The sequence below is a fragment of the Rhinatrema bivittatum genome, chromosome 1, assembly GCF_901001135.1.
Source record: "Rhinatrema bivittatum chromosome 1, aRhiBiv1.1, whole genome shotgun sequence".
NCBI classification, from domain to species: Eukaryota; Metazoa; Chordata; class Amphibia; order Gymnophiona; family Rhinatrematidae; genus Rhinatrema; species Rhinatrema bivittatum.
In genome coordinates this window covers 526,457,062-526,482,100 of record NC_042615.1, presented here as the reverse complement: position 1 = coordinate 526,482,100, position 25,039 = coordinate 526,457,062, and the positions used below count along the sequence as shown (strand labels likewise).

The window sequence follows — 25,039 nt, the reverse complement described above, 5'->3', positions numbered from 1 at the left end:
AGATAGGGGTAGATGTGGACACTTTGACGCCTGAGAAAGGCAGCTACCACTACGAGGCATTTGGTGAAGACTTGTGGGGCAGATGCTAGGCTGAATGATAACACTCGATATTGGAAATGTTTTGGGCCTACTAGGAACCGCAGGAATTTGCGATGTGACGGAGTAATGGAAATGTGTGTGTAGGTGTCCTGGAGGTCTAGAGAGCAGAGCCAGTCTTCCCTTTGGAGAAGGGGAAGAAGAGAACCCAAGGTCACCATCTTGAACTTTTCTCTTTGAAGGTATTTGTTTAAGGTGCGAAGGTCCAATATTGGGTGAACACCACCTGACCTTTTTGGTATCAGGAAATACCGGGAATAGAAACCCTGCCCCTGTTGGGAGAGGGGCACTGGTTCTATTGCTCGGGACTGGAGGAGGAGGGAGACCTCCTGCTCCAGGAGCGGTGAGTGGTCGGATGTTCCCCACGTCAGCCGAGGTGGGGAATCCGGTGGAACAGAGAGAAAGTTGAGGTGGTAACCTTGGGTTATTACAGCGAGTACCCACTGATCTGTGATGATTGTGTGCCATGGTTTGGAGAAGTGGCACAACCGGCCTCCGATGCGAATAGTCGGAAGTGGAGGCTGGGTACTGCTCTCTAGGAAGGAGTCAAAAGCCAGACGCTGGACCTGGCTGGGAGGCTGGCTGACTTCTGGACTCGAGGTTGTTTGGATTGGCCTTTTTGGTAAGGCTTAGAAGCTCGAGCCCTGGACGCCGGGGAATAGAATCTCCTCAGCCAGTAGAATTTGGAGTCTCTTCTAAAAGAACATTTGGAAGAGGAAGAGAGATCAGAAGGCAGTAAGGAGAGCTGGCGCAGAGTCTCTTGGTGGTCCTTGAGCTGCGCCACTGCTTCTTGAATCTTTTCTCCGAAAAGATTATCCCCAGCACAGGGCAAGTCAGCGAACCTGCCCTGTACTTTTGGTCTGAGGTCTGAAGACTTTAGCCAGGCCCATCTCCTCACACTAATTCCTGCCGCTGAAACCCTGGAGGCGGTATTGAAGATGTCATATGCCGAACGTACTTCATGTTTGGCAGCATCTAGATCCTTTTGTGCTAGGGCATGAAGTTGGTCCTGGAATTGCAGAGGTAAGGCTTCAGCAAATTCCTAAATCTTCGTAAACAGGGCCCTATTGTATTGGGTCATGTATAATTGATAGGAAGCAATGCGAGAGATGAGCATTGACCCATGAAAAACTCGTCTTCCAAACGCATCCAGAAGTTTCTGATTCTTTCCTGGGGGAATGGAAGAGTGGGGTTTGGAGTGTCGTGCCCTTTTCTGGGCTGACTCCACAACTACTGAGTGATGGTCTAGTTGAGCTCTCTGGAAGCAGGGGCTGGCTGAACAAGATAGGTGGCATCTGCCTTCGGTTAACAGGTGCCACAGAGCCAGGGTGCTCCCAATTTCTCTTTAAAAGGTCCGAAAGGATATCATGAATAGGAATAGACATGATTTCCTTAGGAGCATCGAGAAACTGGAGAAGTTGTAACATCTGATGCCTAGAGTCCTCTTCAGTCTGAAGCTGGAATGGAACTGTTTCAGACATTTCTTTAACAAAGTTGATAAAGGACAAGTCCTCTGGAGGAGAACACTTGATTTCATCAGGAGGAGAGGGCTGTGAAGGCAAATCATCTGAATCCTGGGACGAATCATCGGTCCAGGGATTGTATGGCTCACCACCAGCTCCCATATGTTCATCAGAAGGGAATAACGGTGTTATTCCGGAAGGTCCGGGCCTAGGCATCGATGGCTTTGGAAGTGGGACCAAAGGCATCGATGGAGGCATCGATGGGGGCCTCGAAGGCATCAAGGGAGGCACCGATGGAATCGGTGACATCGATGGATGTGTCGGTGGTAGCACTCCGGAGGGGGGAATGGAGATCGGTGATTCTTCTTCTTCTTCCGATGACAAGGGTATCGGTGAGGAAGGAATCGATGTCATCAGTTCTCTCAGATGCACTGGTGGAAAGGCACCGATTAACTTGTCCATTCTTACCAATAGCGGTGCAAGCACCATGGGTATTGGATTGGTGGCTGGCTCGGGAACAGGCACTGGCAATGATGGAGGATTGAACCCCTGGAGTGCTTTTCCGATGGCCTCTTGGATCATCTGATCCAATTCCTCACGGAAACCTGGGGCATAGATACCCGGTTCCGGAGTAGGAGGCAGCACTGGCGTAGCCGAAGAGTCTACTGGTGAAGGTGAAATCGCTGATCCTGGCACCTATCCAGGTGGGGAACGCCTCGGTGACCCAGAGACAGAAGAGGATGGGGCCTTTTCTGTTCGGGACTTCTTTGTCGGTGGCTCAGACAACATCGATGCAGAGGGCTTGCCTGTATTGGTGGCCTGAGCTTTACGTTGGCAGTGTCGATGTTTTTCTCGATGTTCCCCTCGGTCTTTCTCCTGAGGAGGAACAGAGGGGGTCGAACACCCTCGATACTGGTTCAGACGACGTCGAAGCTATCAATGGCATCGGGGTTTTTGGCTGAAAGAAGTCTCATCTTCTCCAGCCTAGCCTTGCGACCCTTTGGTGTCATTTGGGCACATCTGGTGCAAGTAAGGACATCATGGTTGGACCCCAAACACATCACAGACTGTGTGAGGGTCAGTGATGGACATCGTTCGAGTGCAGTCAGGGTACCGACGGAAACCAGACGCCATGGCCTCGGGAAAATTTAGCTGTGGTGCAGTCAATGGCTGGTAGGCCGCGAGGGAAAAACTTGACGGAATCGACCGGAAGCAGGTAAAAAACCTACCGTTCGACCGCCGAGCAAAGATATTGATAAGGGGACCCCTGTGGGGTAAAATCTTTTTGAAAATATTGATGAAGTTCCGTGAGGAAAAATTCCTGTCAGGAATCTCTGAAGAGCGTGGCTACTCCTGCGTGGAAAAAAAAGACTGAAGGGGGACCCCGCTGGCTGCAGGGTTGGTGCTATGCTGGGCATGCCCAGTAGGTGCCAGTCAAAGTTCTGGAAACTTTGACAAGTGTTCCGTGATTGGGCTCCATCCTGATGATGTCACCCATATGTGAGGACTACCATCCTGCTTGTCCTGTGAGAAACAATTACCCCCAGGTCCCGCTCTTCCTTTGTGCTTAGAAGAAATTCACCTCCAATAGTGTATCTTTCCCTTAGGTTTTGGCATCTTAAATACATTAGTCTGCATTTTTTAGATTACATCTTAGCTGCCAGACCTTAGACCATAACTCAAGCTTTGCTGGATCCCTCCTCATGCTTTCCACCCCATCCTGGCTGTCCACCCTGTTACAGATTTTGATATCATCAGCAAAAAGATAACCCTTCCGTTATTTCACTTACAAAAATGTTGAAAAGAATTGGTCCAAGGACCAATCCCTGCGGTACACTGCTAGTAACCCTTCCTCAGAGAAAACTTCATTTATCCTTTTTTGCCTCCCACTCAGCCAGTTTCTAAACCAGTCAGTCTCTCTAGGATCCATACCAAGGGTGTACAATTTATTTATAAATCTTCTGTGTGGAACAGTGTCAAAGACCTTGCTGAAATCCAAGTACACTATGTCTGATGCTCTTCTTTGATTTAACTCTCTGGTCACCCAAAGAAATTAATCAGATTCGTCTGACAAGATTTACCTCTGGTAAAACCCCGCTGCCTTGCATCTGGCAAGATCTTGGATCTCCTTTTAGTTTTTCCCACTACTCTTCTACTCCCCCTAGATTTCCCCCTTCCGGCTAACGACTCCGTGAGGTACTCCCTCATTTTGAAAAAGTTAGTTTCCTGACATCTAGGACCCTCATCCTAGAATGAACCTTCACCTCTTGAGTCCGGATATTGAATCATACTATCTGGCGGTCACTGGTTCCCAGATGACCATCCAATACAACATCAGAAATAAAGTCCCCATTGGTAAGCACCAGGTCCAGTATTGCCCCCTCTTGTGTGGGTTCTAAGTTATCAGAACAGTTCTCTTTGCAGAGAATCCAGGATCTCCCTGCTTCTAGAGGATACTGCAGTTGGGATGTTCCAATCAACATCTGGAAGATTCAAATCCCTTAGCAGAAGCATCTTCCCTTTCACAGCAATTCTGTGAATATCCTCCATTAAATCTCTATCCATCTCTTCTGTATGTTGGAGGTCTGTATATTTCACAGATATAAATAGATGTTCCATTCCCTCTTTCCAGATTAACCCAAAATGCCTCCTCCTTAACTTGTAAACCCAGCAATGCTGTTGCTTTAATACTGTTCTCTGAATATGCCACACCTCCTCCTTTCCTTCCTACCTGGTCCTTCCTGAATAGATTGTAGCCGGATATAACTATTTCCCAGTCATGGTTTTCCATGTACCAGGTGTCCGTGACAGCTGGAACACGGAAAACCATGTACCAGCTGTTCTGACATTTGCATACCAATACAATGGGATACTACAAATTTCAAGTAAAAAGGAATTCCAGAAAGTTCTGTGACCAATGTAGAGAAAACCAAATAGATCTCTCTCAAAGTATAGCTATGTTGAAAAGTGCACAATATGAAACCTTGAGACATTACTGCAAATATACTCTAGCACAGCATTTCTCAACCAGTGTGTCGCCAAATACCGGCAGGTGTGTCGCATCTCCCGGTGTACCACTGGCCCGTTTTACTTTCCTTCTCCCTTTTTCCAGCCTCCGCAGGCCAATTAGAAGCCTTGCTTCTTCCTACTTCCACTGCCCAATGGGAAGTCTCCTTCATTCTGCCTGCCCCCAATGCGTGGCTGAGAGCTTGTGTGTGTGGGTGTGAATGGAAGCTTGAGTGAGAGCTAGTGGGTGTGAATCGGTGCCTGGGTGAGAGCTGGTGTGAATGGGTGCGAGAGCATTTGTGTGACTATAAGAGAGCATGAGTGTGATTGAGAGAGAAACTGGTCAGGAAGATGACTGGTGTGAGTGAGACCGAGACTGGTCATGGGGTCTAATTGGGGTGTGTGTGTGTGTGTGTGTGTGTGTGAGAGAGTGACTGGTTGTGGGAGCTAAGGAAGAAGACTGTGAGGACATAGCTTCAGCAGCCCTTCCTGCTTCTGGTGAGTGCTATTTGCCTGGAAGGGAAATGAGTAGGAGAGTTGCTGGAGAGGGTAAGTAAAGGTGGCTTTTTAAATTTATTTTTCTTGACTGACTGCCATTTTAATTATTGGGTATTATGCGATGTCTGCTGTTTTGAAATATTTTATTGATATTTGGACATGTTTTAATAATTTTTACAAGTTTTTAATTGTTGGATATTATTCTGTTCAGCAGCTGTTTTGTAACATTTTTAGTATAGGGGCTTTACAATTATTTCTGTGTGGGACTCTATAGAAGCTTGGCTTATTCTGTTTTCCCAATAGGAAATGTATTAGTGTTTAGGGCCTGGTTTAATAGTTGTATTTCTTAGATAGGGTTGTTACTGTTTGAGTGTGTTCCATAATACAGGTGCAACTTTGTGCGGGTTAGTTTGTGTGCATTATTGCAAATCCTGAGAGTCTGTTAGGTGCTGTATTTCTCTTTCCATTTCTCTAGGTTCGCACTGCATGCAAGAGTGGCTTTTTTGGTTTTCCATTCCAGTTTCTGTCTCCATATTTATAATTTGTGGTTTTTCTGTACTTGGTGAAGGTCAGTTCTGGGTGTGTGACCGAGGTGAGGTATTTTACTAGTGTGTAGGCATTTGTATCAATCTTATTTGTTGTGTTTTCTCAATAGGATATGCATTAGTGGTCTTTTCATAAGGAAGGCTATTGTGCCTGGTAGTAAAGGGGGTTTGTTTTGCTTTTACTGAGAGGTCATCAGAACCAGAATATCTTTTTTGTATGGCGAGTTGTACAGGGTAATGCCCTAGATCTGCTCAGCACTCATTGCTGGGGGTTGAGGTGATTCCTGTGAATGCACAGTGCATGTTTACATTTAGCCCCATGATGGTCACATGTTCAGTGTGTCACACATATAAGAACCATCTGTCAGGTGTGTCCCGGCCAAAAAAAGGTTGAGATCCACTGCTCTTGCACATAGAACACTGAGAAGAAAAAAATCAAAATAAACCTGTACACACCAAAATAAAGAACTGTGTTTGCATTTTCTGTGCAAATGCTTTGAGAGGGCAGTTTCCAAATACCCCTTAACTGGATAAGATAACCAGTTAATTTCAGCCAGTTATCTTTAGTAAAATGTAATGACCCACTGGGGTTCATTACCAGTAGTCCCCCTAGCTAACTCCTTTGTTTAGGGACAAGCAGTTTAGATTAAGGGGAGACACCTTTCCATACAGCCCCTCCCTTTGAGGGAACTGGGATGGCTGACCCCTAGGTAAGGCAATAAAAGCAGCTCTCTACTGAGAAATTGGGGGCAGTGCTTTTGAGTTTGAAGTTAGGTGGCAGAACGGGAGCATTTTTCTTATGTGGATTTTTGGTCCTACTTGGAGGAACCAGGCAAGCCCTACTTGGTGATCCTGAGAAAGGTCGGGAAACTGCCTTACCAATCCACTAATTGGCTGGCTGAGTTGCATCCAGTTGTTTTTGGATTTTGGACATTTTTCATGTTAGGAAGCATGTGAGACCTGTGGGTGTTCTTGGGAAGAGGCCACGGGGAAATCTCTCCTTGGGGGCCGAGGATAGGGAAGACCTGCCCCTCTGCAATCTCATGGAGGACAAGGGAATGGTGGTGATATGTAGCAGATGAATTCTGGTGATAGAACTGTTTTTTTGGGAAAAGGAACCTTTTGGTTAGAAGAGCCAGGAGGAAGAGGTTTTGTTACCCTCTTCCTTCCTGCCCAGAGGAACATCAAGAGTGTGTATTCCAGAGTGAATCCCTTCCATTGCGGGATTTGAGAGAGTGAGAGAAATCGAGATAAGCAACTGGAGTGGAGAACTGTAAGACCAAACTGAGAGCTAACAAAGACCCCTAACTGAAGTCTTCACTCCCTGGGGAGTGGGGGAAATTTAGACTCTCTGTGCAGAGACTGTGTTTTCCTGACCTTACAAAGGGATACCCTGTCCACTTGGGAGCCTCATTTTATCCAAGCCTGGGAGGGTGAGTGCTTCACTGCTCTAGTATTGAGAGACCTTTGCACAGAGAGAGGAGAGACTGTAACTGGAAAAAAGATCATCTGTGGTTCTGAGGACTATGTTAATTGTGCCATTTCTTCATCTGATTCACCTTCACCTTCAGTAAAGTATTTTATTTTGGACACTCAACCAGAGTCTCCGGTGTGTTATTTGGCACTAGCAGCACTCACAACAGTAAAAAGGTATACCTCTCCCAGGGGGGAAAAAAAAAAAAAAAGACTATAAAGGCAACCCTGACACTCTGGTCCCTGAAGGAATAATTCCTTCCCCTCAGTACCAAAGGGCTCAGGCCCTGCAGAAAGTAGACTATGTAAGAGCCAGCTTGCGTGATCCACTTCAAGAGACAAGAAATACTTTTATGGCCCCATCAGTGTTAGGACAGCACTCAGAGATGAGAGTTACATAAAATGGCACCCAGGAACATAGGGCTTAGAGGAATATAGGGATTGAAGATGGAAAGCTTTAAGTGTAAAATGTGACTTTTCTGGACTATGCTGTGAGTTTGAACAAACTGAGAAAAGATCCCCCATAGGAATGAACAGACTAAAGCTGGCCCCCATCCCTGTCTGTGGGGGGATGGGTCAAGCTTGAGGAGTCTCGTGCCACTTACCTAAGAGGTGGTGCTAGAGGTAGTGCCAGTGGCGTCTGTCCGGGAGGAGTTTCAATATCTTGCGGATGGCAGCTGGGAGCGGAGGAGGTGCTTGCCCAATCCCCAGAGGTGACATGGCCAGCCGAAGCCTCTGTAGCCTATGCATCAGCCCTTAAAACGATAAAGGGTTGCTGTTCTTTTCCCCTTTCAATAGTTTTGCTTCTGCCCGAGAATTAGGAAGATCCCTGTAGCAGAGTCCGGTTGTCACAATCCACGCGACTGAGGAACAGTTACAGAACATCCCTATCCCTGTAGTTAGGATGTGGGGTACCAGCGTGTACCCGAAGAGGTTTCTTCTGCCCCAGATCAGACACAGTCCAAGACACAAATGAGCACAGACCTGCCCTCCAGCAGAGCATGAGATAGAGTCGCAGTGAAGAAATGGAAGACCAGCGTGGCATGGGAGCAGGACTGGCAAGAGGCATCCAGAGTCGGGATCGTGCCAGCGATGGAAGAGAGCAATGTCAGGCCTCAGGCGACATACAGGAGCAGCGATGCAAGTTCGATGCAGGAGGAAGCAGTTCCAGTGAAATGGCTGGCTGGGGAGAGGACTGAGGCAGGCAGAGAGTGAGCTGCAGCAACACGAAATTGCTCCAAAAATGAAAGAGGCAGTTGCGCTGGGGTCCAAGTCCACTGTGGAAGAGAAAGAGCTGCAGCTAACGCTGCTCTGTTCTGGTTTTCCCCTGGCTGCCGCAGAACTATGGAAGTTGGCCTGGAGGGAGAGGGGCCAATGCAGGAGCCGTTGTCATTGAACTCAATGCCACGGACAGAGAGTGAAACCTGCGCCTGGAGTAGCCGATGCAGTGGGGAGAGGTGATGGGAGGAACAGCTGCAGTGCAAGTAGGCATCAGGAATGGAGGAGGCAGCCGCAAATGGGCCCCAGTGCTGCAGGACTGCAAATATCTGCCTGGAGGGAGTTGGGCATCAGGGAAAAAGAGCCGCAGCAGGGCATCGTGGTTGGTGGAGGTGAAAAACTTACCTGATGAGAGGAAGCAGCAGCCAGTAGAGTGCTGGAAGCATATCAGAAGAGAGAGCAGAGCCTTCAGCCAGAGTCAAAACAAAGAAAGCCCATCACTGCAGAATCAGGCATGGAGGGACAGGCCTGAGCCTTAAGCTGCAGTGGGTCTTTCAAATGAAGATCTTCTTAAAGAGGCAGTTCACTATTTGAAGATAAATTTTCTTAAAGGGCTAGATCACTCCAGTTTCAACGCAGCTGAGCAAAGTGGAGCAGTGTTAGGCTGCTCCAAGAGGAATCCCACACATTCTTCCAGACTGGGGGCAAAAAGCTCAGTGAGAATATGGTGGGTTAGAGCTATCTATTGCAGTGTGTGCCTGCCTGCCAACTGGGACTATTTGCTCGCAGTGCAGGTTGGCACACTGTAAGAGACGTTAAGCTACTACTGTACTGTGTATCCTTTACTCCAGTTTAACCAGCGTAATTAGTTTGAAGAACGTACTGATCATTCTGCTGCAGCAGAATGATGTTCAGTACGTTCCGCAGGAATTAATATATTACTGTACGTGATTTTGTGACAGTGTACATGTGACAGCAGCCCAGCAGGCATTGTTTTAAATCCTGCCAATTGAATTGCCCCTGAGGCAGCTCTACGAGCGAAACTCGGCCAGAGTCGGGCACATAATAAAGGGCTTCGTGTGATCATCCGATTCCTATTGTTTTCACTCTAATACAGCCAACTGGATCGGTTTCCGATTTGTTTCTTGGGTCCACAGTACTCAAGGTGCAGTCTCACCATGGAGCATTACAGAGGCATTATGCCATCCTCAGTTTTATTCACCATTCCTTTCCTAATAATTCTGAACATTGTTTGCTTTTTTGACTGCCACAGCACACCGAGCTGACGATTTCAAAGTATTATCCACTATGACACCTAGATCTCTTTCCTGGGTGGTAGCTCCTAATGTGGAACCTAACATTGTGAAACTACAGCATGGGTTGTATGTTTTCTTTCTAGGTTCTGGGATATGTCCTGTGACTTTGCACGCCAAGATAGTCCAAGTGTAAACTTTATTTGAATGGAGACATGAATTCATACAAACGCCCATTTGTATGAATTCATGTCTCCATTCAAATTAAGTTTACACTTGGACTATCTTGGCGTCTAATCCACATTGCTGCCCAAACGGCTTTCTTAGATAGCCTACCCTTTTGCTTTATCAGTCTGTGACTTTGCACTACATTTTGTGATTTTGTTTCATAGGTGAAGCGCACTGTTGACCCGCAATTGGACGTGCGTTTTTGACGTGTTAGCTTTACACGCGTCCAAACCCCCCGAGACTAATAGCGCCCGCAACATGCAAATGCATGTTGATGGCCCTATTAGTCATTCCCATGCGATACAGTAAGTAAAATGTGCAGTCAAGCCGCACATTTTACTTTAAGAAATTAGCGCCTACCCAAAGGTAGGCGTTAACTTCTGCCGGCGCCGGGGAAGTGCACAGAAAAGCCTTCCGACTTAATATCATGGTGAGATTAAGTCTGAGGTCCCAAAAGTTTAAAAAAGTTAAAAATAATAATAAAAAAAATTTAAAATCAGCCTGCGGCTCGTGGGTTGAAAACCGGACGCTCAATTTACCGTCATCCGGTTTCCGAACCCCAGGCTGTCAGCGGGCTCGAGAACGGACGCTGGCAAAATTGAGCGTCGGCTGTCAAACCCGCTGACAACCGCCGCTCCTGTCCAAAAAGAGGCGATAGGGACACCCTAGCGCCTCTTTTTACCACGGGCCGTAATTTAAATATTTTGTTTTACTGTATTGCACGCACAGGACACTGGCCTGTGCACGTGCCAGGTGCTTGCTCGCTCTCCCGCGAACTTTACTGTATCGGTCTGCTAGTGAGTTAACAGACCAGAAAGCTGTCGGGGTTTGGTAATCACCCAGGAAATCTAAGGACTTTGAGTTTTGAAGCTATCTTTTGAAACCAAAAATACATAAAAAATGCAAAATATGTTTTAAAAACTGAACTATCCTTGGATTTATTTATAAGCTATTGGTTTAAGCTAACTTTTTTTTATAGGATGTCTATCTGGTGTTTTAATACTTCTCTGTTGTAGGATGATGCCACAATGAGGAGTTGGACCATCATAGTATTGTTATCTTTTCTCACCCCAGGTTAAATGACAGAATGCTACCAGTGCTTTTTCCTATGGTGATTGTGAGTATTGAAAGTGTAGTGTCATCTATTCTCCACTCAGGACAACATTAAGTAGTTTACTGAGCATACAGAGTTTTAAACTTGTTAATTTTGTGGCCAGTAGAGTGTTTTTCTCTTTACCTTTACAGGATGGTGAGAATATTCTCCAAGTACCGGATTGTAAGAGAACCTCCTGTAACCAGTCATGAGAGGTCTGGATAGTTCCATATCCAATTCCATTTTCCAGAATTTATGGTGGGTTGTGTGTACAATCTCCAAGTGGACCATTATTCCCGTGGAAGGAGGAGCAGCCTTGAAGGATGCTCATGATAGAAGGCCTGAAGCTGTCCTTAAGCAGGAGATTCCACTACCCGAATCTGCGCCTATTCTTGGCTGTCGGAGACGAAAGGACTAAGACCTACCAAAGCTAGAGTTCTCTGAAAGGTTGTTTCTCTATAGGGGCGAAAACACCTGAATCCTCTAGTACAACCTCTCATGCTAAGAGCATGGTGTCTGCTTCTTATCCTCTAGCAAACGAGGAACTGGAGATTTGCCCCACCTACTGGCCAGATTTTCCAACTCGCTCTCAAATAATAGCGAGCCTTTAAAGGGCAATTTGGTAAGGTTAGCCTTGGAGATTGCATCGGCCGACCAATTTCTCAGCCATAACTGACGCCTGGCCGCTACTATGGAAGCCACTCCTCTGGCTGAAGAGTCGCCCAAATCACAGCCCGCATCTGCCAAAAAAGCAGCAGCTGGCTCCATAACTGCCCTGCTAGAGTCAGTGCCGCTGCCACTCTAGTAGTATTCTGGTGCCTAACAGTAGATCCTGGCAAGGTTCCTACCTGTGACTCTACTCTGGCAGTATTAGACAGGGCTGAAGATTGCGCCTGGAGAAAGGATTGCAATCCTTGGAAAAACTCTACCCATGAAAAGGTAGAAGCATCCAATCCAGGATGCACTTGAGGCGTGCTCACTGATCTACCATCGCCTGCTGAGGAACCAGTTAGGGGAGTTCCAAAATCAGGTGCCTCACCTGAGCAGTCTGCACCCAGGCCTACATCCCAAAATAAGCGCTGTGCTACAATTTAAGTGCACAATAAAACTTGTGAGCACAGGTAAGCTTGTGGCCACTGAGACGTGGTTGTGCGTCCAAAAACTGGACGCACAACCTGGACGCACACGCCGTAGAGGGCAGCCTTATAAAATGCATGAAATGCCATTGCAGCCTACCAAGCGGCCGCGGCAAAAAGCCTCAGAGTGGGGCCTAGCCTACAGAGACTGCTCAACCCGCCCTCCCAAAGAGCGGGATGAATGTCAGAATGGCATGCCGAGCATGGAGACTGGGAAAAAGGAGGAAGCCCTATGCTAGAAAAGCCTCTTTTTATGTCTCTATAAATATATATATTTTATTTTTAAACTTATCTGAGCTCAGCTGTGGGGGGAGAGGGCATATGCAGTCACTGCCGCACTCAGTTTTCTGCATCCGCTGCCTTAGCAGCTAAGCCCACGCCGGCTGAAAAACTAGCTATTGGACCAAGGCACTCATCTGAGGGATCACGGAAGTCACCTCAGGAATTGTCAATTGTGGGAGGGACCTTTTGTTATCGCAGGAGAGCGGGGCGAATGTAATATCCTAAATTCTCCTTTTTCAAAATAAGTAATCCCCAGTAGAGAGGTGCACGACCACCAACTGTTGGAGACAGAAAATACTGGCAGGCTGTCGTCACTGCAGGGGTATATGTACTGTGATGTCAGTTTGCTCAGTCTCCATCTGCTGGTAGAGGTGCATAACCCACTTGCTCTGGATTCATCTGCCTGGACGCTAAGAAACAGGCAATTGCTGCCACCTGAAAGGTAAGGGAATTCCATGCTAAGCCCTTTTGCAGTCCATTTTGCAAAAAGGAGGTAAGGGAGGTGGACCGCTTCTGTACCTGTAGCATGATGGTTATGACTATCTGAGTAACCTCCTTTCTTCGTGTTCTCCTCTCAACAGCTAGGTTATAATACCAAATGGAGACGGGACATCCAACCAAACTGGAATCTGGCGTAATAGATCCTGTTCTGAAGAAACTTCAGTGAATCCCTGACTTTGAGCCTCACACCTGCATACAAGCTTGGCCAATCTGGTGCTACCAGAACTACTGCCAACTCTCTGTAGTTCTCTTTCTACTAGCAGCCATGGAAGCAAAAAAACATACATATATATTCAAAACTATCATGTGTGTGATCCTCTAGTCTAAACAATGCATAAAGAAGAAAGAAAATTAAAGACAATCCAAATGGATTTTGTTAAAATTCTGGCAATAGAACTTACATCTCCTACAATTTATGATGATTATCTAATTTTGTAAATATTTAAATCACATATTAAAATTATAGAAGGAAAATTTTATTCATTGTATCAGAATAGCTACAGTGAATATATAACGTTTCTGCTATGTACAAATGATAAACTTACATTTTCATCTTGATCTTCATCGCTATCATAATCACTCACAACAGGTTTGGGTTTTACTCGGCTCTGGCGCTTTTTGCCTTTCCCCTTGTCTCGGCTTTTTTCATCCTTCTTATTGAGCCTTATTTTCACTTTCACAGATTTTGCTATACAATTGAAAATGACAAGTGTTATTAGTAACCTACATTTTTATTTTTTCACAAAGAACTTACTAGACAAGTCAATCACTAAGACAGTGGTTCTCTTAACTGTGGTCTGTGGACCCCAAGGGGTCTTCTCTTCAGACTGAGCTGTCACTTCTGGGGCTGTACCTCCCCTCTCAAACATCTGGAGTGGCAAGGTCAGAACGCTGGCTCCTCCTCTCTTGCCAGAGCAGACCCGACCCTACTCACCCTCCCTGCCCCAGAGCAGCAGCACTGCTAGGGCCACTTCTCTTTCCCATCTCTGCAGCAGTTTGGGGGTCTTGCTCTCCCTTCCTCCCTCTCTGTGATAGTGACATTGCTAGGACTTTCTTCGTATCCATTCCTCAGTAGCTACAAATTACATGCAGAAAAATACTTGTGCACTTGCAACTGTCTGGACTACTCAAAATTGCTTCTTCTTTGTTTATGTCTGACTGGGCCTTTGCTTAGGGGGGCTGGATAAGAGTCTGGTAACTTCCCCAACTACCCCAGATACTGGATTAGTGATTTGAATGAAACAGCCACATAAGATTTTGATTAGTTACTTGGAATTTCTAAACCCAACTTTTGTTCCTTGGATTGGTCAGGGCTGGGGACGCTATGGACATAGTATTCATATTCTTCCAGAGGAAGTGATCTCCAGTCATCATGCAATGATGACACTTATTGAACAGACCCCACGTGCATGTAACAGGTTTCTGGAAGGAGCTAAAGTCTGTGATTCCTGGCCAAGGATTATGGGTACAATGATTGCACCAGATGGGAGGGGTTAAAAATGGGGAAAAATCTCTATAATAGTGGTGTGCACACATTTTTTTCATTTTGTTTGTTTTGTTGGTTGGTGGTTTTGTTTCTTTTAATTGATTTAAAATGAATTCCCTGCCCGAATCAAATATAAAAAAAAAAAAAAAGAAAAAAAACCCTTACAAAATAAAATGTCTGGCCACATCAAAGGAAAAACATATTTTCCTAAGCCTCCCCTCCACCCCAAATACCCCCCTCCTCCCCCCCACTGAACCCTTTCACCACAATTTTCTTATTCTTAATGAAGCAGTTTAGTTTATTTGTATATCTATGTATTACTTAGATTTTACCATCACTTTGATTTAGAACCTTGTAAGAAATACAATTAAATAATACATTGAATTTAATTTACCATACTTTGTGAATTTTAATTAGGAACTGGGTTTAAAGGCAGAAACTGTTAACTGGGCACAGTGAAAAAATAAAAAGCTGAAATAGAAAACAGGTATCCAGGTATGAATCTACACTCAACCATTCATACCTGGTTGAGTGTAGAGCTTGTGATCAATGACCTCATAGCACATATGTACTAGATTTTGAAGGGCGCTGAAATCCATGCTTTTCAGCCACAGATTGTAGCTGCGATGGTTGAATTTGGTAGAGGCGGAAGGGACGGGGGAAAATAAGAAAACTTCATATGAAGGCTCGCAGCGCATTAGCCCAGATAGGCAAAGGTTGTTACAATCAGAAGCCAATAAATGAGCAATAAGAAACTGTTGAGCAAAAAAAAGATTAAAGTGATGTGTGAAGGGCATTACATCCATTATACCAGGGTTTTCCAAATCTTTCCTGGTGACCCCATAGCCAGGTTTTCAGGATATCCACAATGAATAGGAATGAGATAAAATTGAATATATTGGGTGTCCAATGTGTGTAGACTTATCTCCTGTATATTCATCCTGGGCCTGAAAACCCGATTAGCTGAGGGGTCACCAGCACAGATGTGGGAAGCAAGAATTATGCATTAACTCCCCATCAATGTTCACGGCTGTCAATATTCCTTAGGCAGTGCTATATATGCAGAGAGGTATATATATACCGGAATCAACTCTCATAGACTTTCAAAATGATTAGGAATAGTTAAGTAGAAATTCAATAGGAGAAATATGCTTTTTCATTCACATTATATCATGAAGAGGATAATCTGTAGAGTTGCAAATTTCCAGCCTCTTCAATGGCTGAATCTAGCTACTGAGTTTCAAAAAGCAGTTACATTCAGCAGCCAGAAGAAAGGGAAGGGCTGTGGGTTGGGGGGGGGAAGGAGATGATGAGAGGAGGCACAGGGATTTGATTTTCAAATCCTTGCCTCTGACTTAGCCCCACACAAAATGCAAGTGAAAAGTCCATAGAACTTTGGAATGTGTACATCTTGCAACTCCACTTATCAATGGGAAACTAAGCAGGTAATTTTCTTTCCCTCTGAAGATTAGTTTGAAGACCCATGGACTTCAAACTTACATAGTAACCGTAATGATGGCAGAAAAAGACCAAACGGTCCATCCAGTCTGCCCAGCAAGTTTCCCATGGTAGTAACTGCAGCTCCATGCAGGTTACCCCCAGACCCACTACTCTATGCTTCCTTTCATTCATTCCCATCCTCTAACCTTTAGGGATCCACAGTGTTTATCCCATGCCCTTTTGAAATCCTTCACAATTTTAGTCTTCACTACTTTCTCCTGAAGGTCAGTCCAGGCATCCACCACCCTCTCTCCTTGAAGAAATATTTTCTGACATGGTTCAAAGTCTTCCTCCCTGGAGTTTCAAATCGTGAACTCTAGGTTCTACTAAATTGCTTCCAATGGAATAGGTCTGTTGTTGACCATGGATCATTAAAACCTTTCAAGTATTTGAAGGTCTGTATCATATCACCCCTGCTCTTCCTCTCTTCCAGGGTATACATATTCATGTTCTTCAACCTCTTCTCATAAGTAATTTGATGGAGACCACCCACCATTTTTGTCACCATTCTCTGGACCGCCTCCATCCTGTCTCTGTCCCTTTGGAGATACGGTCTCCAGAACTGAACACAGTACTCCAGATGAAGCCTCACCAAGGACATGTACAAGGGAATTATCACTTCCCTTTTCTTACTAGATATTCCTCTCTCTATGCAGTCCAGCATTCTTCTGGCTTTAGCTAGCGCCCTATCACATTGCTTCGACGACTTCAGGTCATTAGACACTAATACCCCAAGGTCTCTCTCCTGTTCCGTGCATATCAGCCCTTCAACCCCCAACACATACAGTTCTTTCAGATTACCACACCCCAGATGCATGACTCTGCACTTCTTGGCATTGAATCCCAGCTATCATATCTTCGACCACTCTTCCAGCTTCCTTAAATCCAGTCTCATTCTCTCTACTCCTTCCAGCGTGTTCACTCTGTTGCAGATCTTACTATCATCTGCAAACAGACAAACTTTACCTTCTATCCCTTCCGCAATGTTGCTCACAAAGATATTGAACAGAACCGGTCTCAACACCAATCCCTGTGGCACTTCACTTAACACTGTTCTTTCTTCAGAGTAGGTTCCATTTACCACCACATGTTGTCTTCTATCCGTCAACCAGTTTGTAATCCACGCCACCACCTTGGAGCTCATTCCCAAGCTTCTCATTTTGTTGAGGAGTCTTCTATATGGGACTGTATCAAAAGCTTTACTAAAATCCAATCGAGCGCTCTTCCCTGATTCAGTTCTCTAGTCACCCAGTCAAAAAAATCTATCAGATTCGTCTGACAGTACCTTCCCCTGGTGAATCCATGCTGCCTCTGATCGAGCAACCCACTGGATTGTAGATAGTTCACTATCCTTTTCTTCAGCAGTCTCTCCATTAATTTTCCCACCACCGAGGTGATGCTAATTGGCCTGTAGTTTCCAGTCTCTTCTCTGCTCCCACTCTTGTGGAGTGGGTCCACCACTGCTCTTCTGCAGTGACTAGGCACCACACCCTTAATCCAGGGATCTACATGTCACACAGGGGACCCGCCAGCACATCTCTGAACTCCCTCAGTATTCTGGGATGAACCTCATCAGGCCCCATGGCTTTGTCCACTTTCAGTTTTTCTAGCTCGACCCATACATTCTCTTCTGTAAATGGAGTTTCGTGTACTCCACCTCATTCTACCGTTATGTTAACAAGTGACAGTCCTTCTTCAGGGTCTTCCTTAGTGAACAATGAACTGAAGTATTTGCTTAATATTTCTGCCATTTCTTTGTCTCTCTCCACCCATTGATCCTTATCATCTTTCAATTTCACTATACCATTATGGACCTTTCTCCTTTCTCTGATGTATCTGAAAATATTTTGTTACCTCGCTTTACCTCCTTGACAATCCTTTCCTCTGCCTGACTTTTTGCTTTCTTGATTTCTTTTTTCGTCTCCCTCAGTTTCGCCAGATAACCCTCCCTGTGTTTCACTTTTTGGGATCCTTTATATTTCTTAAATGCTGCTTCTTTTGCTTTTATTACATTAGCCACCTCCTTTGTGAACCAGATTGGTTTCTTATTTCGCTTACTTTTGTTTACTTTTCTAACATATAGATTTGTTGCTTTTGTAATTGCTCCTTTTAGTTTGGCCCACTGTTGTTCCACCTCTCCCATTTTCTCCCAGTCTTCAAGTTCCACCTCCAGGAATTTTCCCATTTCGACAAAGTCTGCATTTTTGAACTGCAAAATTTGGGTCTTCCTGTGACTTCTCCGTAACCTATTGCGTATCAAACCATACTGTTTGATGATCACTGGTGCTGAGGTGGGCACCCACCCGGACATTAGAGACATTATCTCCATTAGTGAGCACTAAATTGAGTATAACTTCCTCCCTTGGGGGTTCCATTACCTTTTTTTGAACAGAGCCCTTTGCAGGGCATCTACTATCTCTCTACTTCTGTTAGATTTTGCAGAAGAGATTCTCCAGTCCAAGTCCGGCAGATTAAAATCTCCAACAATCAACACATCTCCCTTCCTTCCCACCTTTTGTATGTCTTCTATCAGCTGTCTAGTTCTTCTGTTCTGAGTAGGAGGCCTGTAAACCACTCCAGTAAAAATGGATGCACCATCCTCTTTTTATAGGTTGGGCCATAATGCTTCTTCTCTACCCCCAAATCCTTGCAGTTCAGTTGCTTGGATATTGTTTTTGACATAAAGAGCTACTCCTCCCCCTTTTCTGTCCTCTATCCTTGCTTAACAAGTTATAACTCGGTATGGCCGTATCCCAAACATGAGATTCCATAAACCATGTCTCCGTAACAGCAACAACATCCAAGTCTGCCACCACCATTAAGGCTTGCAGGTCTGGGGTTTTATTGTCCAGACCGTGAGCATTTGTGCTCATAGTTCTACAGTTTTGTTCGTTCTGTTTACTGCTTTTCTTAGACTTGGTTTTTGCCTTATTCAGCTGACCCTTGTTATTCCCTTCATCCTTCTCCTTTGTTTTTGTATTTGGTTTTGTTTTTGTTGTTCAGGGATGACGCTCCACTCTCCTCCCAGTTTGGTTTTAAATGCCTTATGGCATAGGATTTGAATTTATCCCTTAGTATCCTTTTTCCTGAAAATTGCCCCTTAGATGTCAGATCCATGGCATATTCTCTTTTTGTTAAGTCAGCTTATCTCAAAACTGATTTCCTAATCAGCATAGGTAACATGGGAAATGAATTAAAGCCCTGAATCACTTACATTATTAAAGATAGTATGGCCTTATTTATGGTATGGGCAAGTAAACACTTACACTCTGATTCTGACTCATCATCTTCTTCTTCTTCATCATCATTGCTTTCATCTTCACTCTCTTCCTCTTTAGCAATCTTCTGTCTTGCGCTCTTAAAAACTGATTGGAGGACAATGGAATCCTCATAGATCTGCAACAAAAAACAAATCTGTGCTAAAAATGCAAGGCAACTGTTGCTTTCATAAAAGTTCACAGTATGTAAAATAATTTTCTGTGCTAACTCCTGGAGAATGCTGCTTTTCATTCACTGCAAGTAAAAGAGCCTGCTGTCAAAATTTTACAAGTAAACTTCACATTAATCTTCAATATTCTCAATGCAATCCCTCCCAAGAGCAATCCACCAGACAATTCAACAGTCTTCTGCTACAGCATGCTACATGTAAGGTCATCAAGGGTTCTATCTATCTATCTATTTATATAACCCTCTTACCAGAAGGAGTGAACCAAGATCATGCAAAAGTACAGAGGTTAGCAGTAGTTGTGGGATTGGCTCCCCCTTGTGGGGAGAAGGAGATGGTATGTGCTTGAGCCTTTATAAAACCCTGCCACCACCTTATAGTGTGTACTCTTAGTTCAATTTTTCCTGAGTTGCCCTACTGTGGAACTGTCCTGATGTGCAGTCCCATTTTTGGTTTGTTTTAGGGAAAAGAACTCAAGACTCTTCTTCACAGAGACCTGGGTAAAGAGAACTGGAAACAGAGGGGTCAATTTTAAAAGAACTGTTTGAGCATTCATGTGCTATGCACATGGACACGCCTGTTTTGTAACATGCTTGCATCAGCGTGCGCATATTATAAAATATGGTTCCCATGTGCACTAGATTTTAAAATCCATGGGTGCATGTGCCGGTGGGTTGGGACTCAGGAGCACGAGGGGGGGCGGGGGGTAGATTTTTATACACTGCGAGTGGCGACACAATCGACCGGTTCCCTGTTCCCTCCCAGTCCGCTTCAATTAAGGAGCAGACTGGGAGGGAACTTTTCTATACCCCTTTCTATTCTGCCTCCATTTTCCCTTCTCCTCCCTGACCCTTAAAACCTGGCCTGGTCGGTCCCCTCCCCACCCCTTTTCGATTTGCCGGCATTTCTGCACGTACCGGCAGATATGCGTGTGGCTGGGCCGTTTCTAAAATGCGCTCGGCACATGCAGGGCCCAGCCACGTCTGCTGGATTTTACACATGCGCACATTTTAAAATTTACCTGAGAGTATCGTCACCTTATTTTTGGCCCAGAGTTTTGGAGACTTTTTGGGAGAAGGACGTTTTCTCCACCCTTCCTTTCTCTCATTTGATTCCTCTTTCATTTTTTTGTCTGTCTTTATTGACTGAGAATCCTAGGGCCCAGGGATTCAGATTTTTGTTTATTCTGAGGATGATGTGTGTTTCACCTAGAAAGAACCTATAAAGAGCTGCGTCATCACCAGAGGAATGGATTCACATCCAATGCCAGAGCAGAGGAGTTTATCAAGGTATCATTCAAGAGTATTTTCACAACTGAGCCAGCTGTGCTACACTTGGGAGAAGAGTGCCAACCTGGTATTGTCAGAAGGAGATCTATAAGAATAGTGACGACTACAGGAGAGGTAAGAAATTTGGGATTTTTCATTCTGTTTCAGAACTGGGACTAAATTTCTATCCATTACAAACTGGAAAGAGTCTTCAACTAAATTTGGGAAACTGGGAGAAAGTTTACACTTTCTTCAAATCTGATTCATTGAACAGGCTAAAGAGCTAAACCATTAAGGAGCTGGCTATTACAAATGCTAAAGACTTTCACTGGAAGAGTAAGGTCACAAATGTATCCATTTTAACCTGTAAATCAATTGGATTTAACATCAAAGAGCTGTAAAGAACTTTTTTTTTTATTTTTATTTGTGTTTTTTTTCTATACCGGCATTCACGGTATATATAATCCATCTCATCAACTATCAGTAAAGTTAAGTTGGAATCCACTCAGTTTTCAGCATGATCATTGCTTCCATATACTGGTGGGACATTATCAGTGCTGTTTACAAGGGATTTAAAAGGCAGTGTAATTATTGAACAACGCAAAAGGGCCCTGAAGCTAAGCTTCCCTCCCTCCCCCCACAGTAAGCCCTGGAACCTCAGATTTATTGAACACCCAAGTTTTGCAAATAAAGACTGAACTTTTATGGTGAGCCTTTGGGTCCATTATCTGGGTTTTCCCACCCAGAGGTTACATGTACATACATGTACACACACACACACACACACACACACACACATTATACTCATATGTATTTATATATGAATCTTGTTACAATTAAATTGTAATGGATATTCCCTGCTGATAGCAATATCATATTAATAAACTGACATGGTGGGTCACATGACCTGTTGCTTGCCTGGTCAAAAGGAGTTTCTCTCAAGCTCTTTTAGAACTTCTGCAAAGTTCATTTAGCATTAGTTAGTGCACTTGACAGCACATGAGATAAGGGAAAATGAGCAACCCTTAAAAATGGAAAGTAATGAACTGTAAAACGATTGCATCCTATTTTGGAGAACAGCAGTTACAGATAAATAATTACCATTAAAAATAAGTTTACAAAACAGAGCCATACTGATATTAGTTAGCTAAATATTGTCTGGAAAACCAAGCACTTGCATAGTACAAAAAAAAAAATTGGATTGAAAACACACTGGGGTAATTTTGAAACTGGTCAGGCTAATTATAGGTCTGCAAGTACTAATTTTAAAAGGGAAAGTTTCTGCATGTATCCTGAGTCTTAAGGCTAAAAACTGGAGAGCTCCCTGGTATGCTGATCTGAACCTGGCTTGTGAATACTTTGAAATGTATTGGACCTTTTGCTACCAGATTGGTCTGTTTAGCCTCTGCTACTGCTAAACTGGCACTTGAGCTGGCTCTGAACCAGACCCCACATTTGCATCTAAATCCACTATGGAGAAAATTTCCAAACCAACTGCACTGGGACAAAACTGAGTGCACTATTTACTTGTGAGAATTGCATTAATTTTCAAAATGAAAGCGTGTACATACTTTCGCTTTGAAACTTGCAACAGGTTCACAAAACCTGTAGGCAATAGCACTTGCATTATCTATGGGTACATTTTCTATGGATGCTAATATGCGAAGAGTTGAAGAGTGTTCATTTCCTCCCGGGAATGCCTTCTCTACATGTAGCTATCAGTAAGTGCACTATGGATTGCTGCTCATGCTTTTTGCAGCATTGTGGGAGGGCAACGCTGAAACAGCCATTTTTGGCATGTAAGTTGCTTTGAAAATTGTCCTACTACTTTTCGGCAACTTGAGGGAGGCCAGTTTTCAGAAAATCAGTATCAGTGAAAAAGGGCCCTAGGACTATGATTCAGAAAGGATATCTTAATGAATTTCTGTTAAAACAGAGGATAGTGCAGTTTCTGGAATCAAATGGATTACTGCATCCTAGGCAGCATGGCTCTTGTGAGAATCAGTTTATTTGCCTGGGTTACCAGAGAGTGAGAAAGTGCTAGATGTAGGGTACTTGGATTTCAGTAAGGCCTTTGACACGGTTTCACATAGATGACCTATTAGCAGAGGAATGTTTAAACACCGGCGCGTGGAAATCCCGGGAGATACTTGTGTGGCTGGCTGTGCACGGACCAAGCGCATTTTCAGAGTGGCCCAGCCACACGCGTATCTCCTGGTACGCGCGGAAGTGCCAGGCCTTTAAAAAGTGGCGGGGCGAGGTCGGTCGGGACAGCGCCATAAGAAAATGCCATACTGGGTCAGACCAAGGGTCCATCAAGCCCAGCATCCTGTTTCCAACAGTGGCCAATCCAGGCCATAAGAACCTGGCAAGTACCCAAAAACTAAGTCTATTCCATGTTACTGTTGCTAGTAATAGCAGTGGCTATTTTCTAAGTCAACTTAATTAATAGCACTAACCACATCCTCTGGCAACAAATTCCAGAGTTTAATTGTGCGTTGAGTGAAAAAGAACTTTCTCCGATTAGTTTTAAATGTGCCACATGCTAACTTCATGGAGTGCCCCCTAGTCTTTCTATTATCCGAAAGAGTAAATAACTGATTCACATCTACCCGTTCTAGACCTCTCATGATTTTAAACACCTCTATCATATCCCCCCTCAACCGTCTCTTCTCCAAGCTGAAAAGACCTAACCTCTTTAGTCTTTCCTCATAGGGGAGCTGTTCCATTCCGCTTATGTTGGTTGCCCTTCTCTGTACCTTCTCCATCGCAATTATATCATTTTTGAGATGCGGCGACCAGAATTGTACACAGTATTCAAGATGCGGTCTCACCATAGAGCGATACAGAGGCATTATGACATTTTCCGTTTTATTCACCATTCCCTTTCTAATAATTCCCAACATTCTGTTTGCTTTTTTGACTGCCGCAGCACACTGAACCGACGATTTCAATGTGTTATCCACTATGATGCCTAGATCTCTTTCTTGGGTTGCAGCACCTAATATGGAACCTAACATTGTGTAACTATAGCATGGGTTATTTTTCCCTTTATGCATCACCTTGCACTTATCCACATTAAATTTCATCTGCCATCTGGATGCCCAATTTTCCAGTCTTACAAGGTCTTCCTGCAATTTATCATAATCTGCTTGCGATTTAACTACTCTGAACAATTTTGTATCATCTGCAAATTTGATTATCTCACTCGTATTTCTTTCCAGATCATTTACAAATATATTAAAAGTAAGGGTCCCAAATACAGATCCCTGAGGCACTCCACTGAGAAAATTGTCCATTTATTCCTACTCTCTGTTTCCTGTCTTTTAGCCAGTTTACAATCCACGAAAGGACATCGCCACCTCTCCCATGACTTTTTACTTTTCCTAGAAGCCTCTCATGAGGAACTTTGTCAAACGCCTTCTGAAAATCCAAGTATACTACATCTACTGGTTCACCTTTATCCACATGTTTATTAACTCCTTCAAAAAAGTGAAGCAGATTTGTGAGGCAAGAGTTGCCTCCAGTAAAGCCATGCTGACTTTGTTCCATTAAACCATGTGTTTCTATATGTTCTGTGATTTTGATGTTTAGAACACTTTCCACTATTTTTCCTGGCACTGAAGTCAGGCTAACCGGTCTGTAATTTCCCGGATCGCCCCTGGAGCCCTTTTTAAATATTGGGGTTATATTAGCTATCCTCCAGTCTTCAGGTACAATGGATGATTTTAATGATAGGTTACAAATTTTTACTAATAGGTCTGAAATTTCATTTTTTAGTTCCTTCAGAACTCTGGGGTGTATACCATCCGGTCCAGGTGATTTACTACTCTTCAGTTTGTCAATCAGGTCTACCATATCTTCTAGGTTCACCGTGATTTGATTCAGTCCATCTAAATCATTGCCCATGAAAACCTTCTCCAGTACGGGTACCTCCCCAACATCTTCTTCAGTAAATACTGAAGCAAAGAAATCATTTAATCTTTCCACGATGGCCTTATCTTCTCTAAGTGCCCCTTTAACCCCTCGATTATCTAACGGTCCAACTGACTCACTCACAGGCTTTCTGCTTCGGATATATTTTAAAAAGTTTTTACTGTGAGTTTTTGCCTCTACGGCCAACTTCTTTTCAAATTCTCTCAGCCTGTCTTATCAATATCTTACATTTAACTTGCCAACGTTTATGTATTATCCTATTTTCTTCTGTTGGATCCTTCTTCCAATTTTTGAATGAAGATCTTTTGGCTAAAATAGCTTCTTTCACCTCCCCTTTTAATGATGCCGGTAATCGTTTTGCCTTCTTTCCACCTTTCTTAATGTGTGGAATACATCTGGACTGTGCTTCTAGAATGGTTTTTTTTTTTTTTTTAACAATGACCATGCCTCTTGCACATTTTTTACTTTTGTAGCTGCTCCTTTCAGTTTTTTTCTAACAATTTTTCTCATTTTATCAAAGTTTCCCTTTTGAAAGTTTAGCACGAGAGCCGTGGATTTGCACACTGTTCCTCTTCCAGTCATTAATTCAAATTTGATCATATTATGATCACT

General features: G+C 44.0%; 1 protein-coding gene across 4 annotated transcripts in view; it reads right to left on the bottom strand.

Moving 5' to 3' along the window:
* Window positions 1-25,039, bottom strand: part of SMARCA2 (SWI/SNF related, matrix associated, actin dependent regulator of chromatin, subfamily a, member 2) — a 604,786-nt gene that overhangs the window by 6,635 nt on the left and 573,112 nt on the right. For all 4 annotated transcript variants that reach the window (XM_029613254.1, XM_029613271.1, XM_029613261.1 and 1 more), the window contains 2 exons: window positions 19,045-19,174; window positions 13,338-13,480 (listed from right to left, as the gene is read on the bottom strand). In XM_029613254.1, coding sequence (XP_029469114.1) covers window positions 13,338-13,480; window positions 19,045-19,174 — 273 coding nt within the window. The remainder of the gene's footprint in view (window positions 1-13,337; window positions 13,481-19,044; window positions 19,175-25,039) is intronic.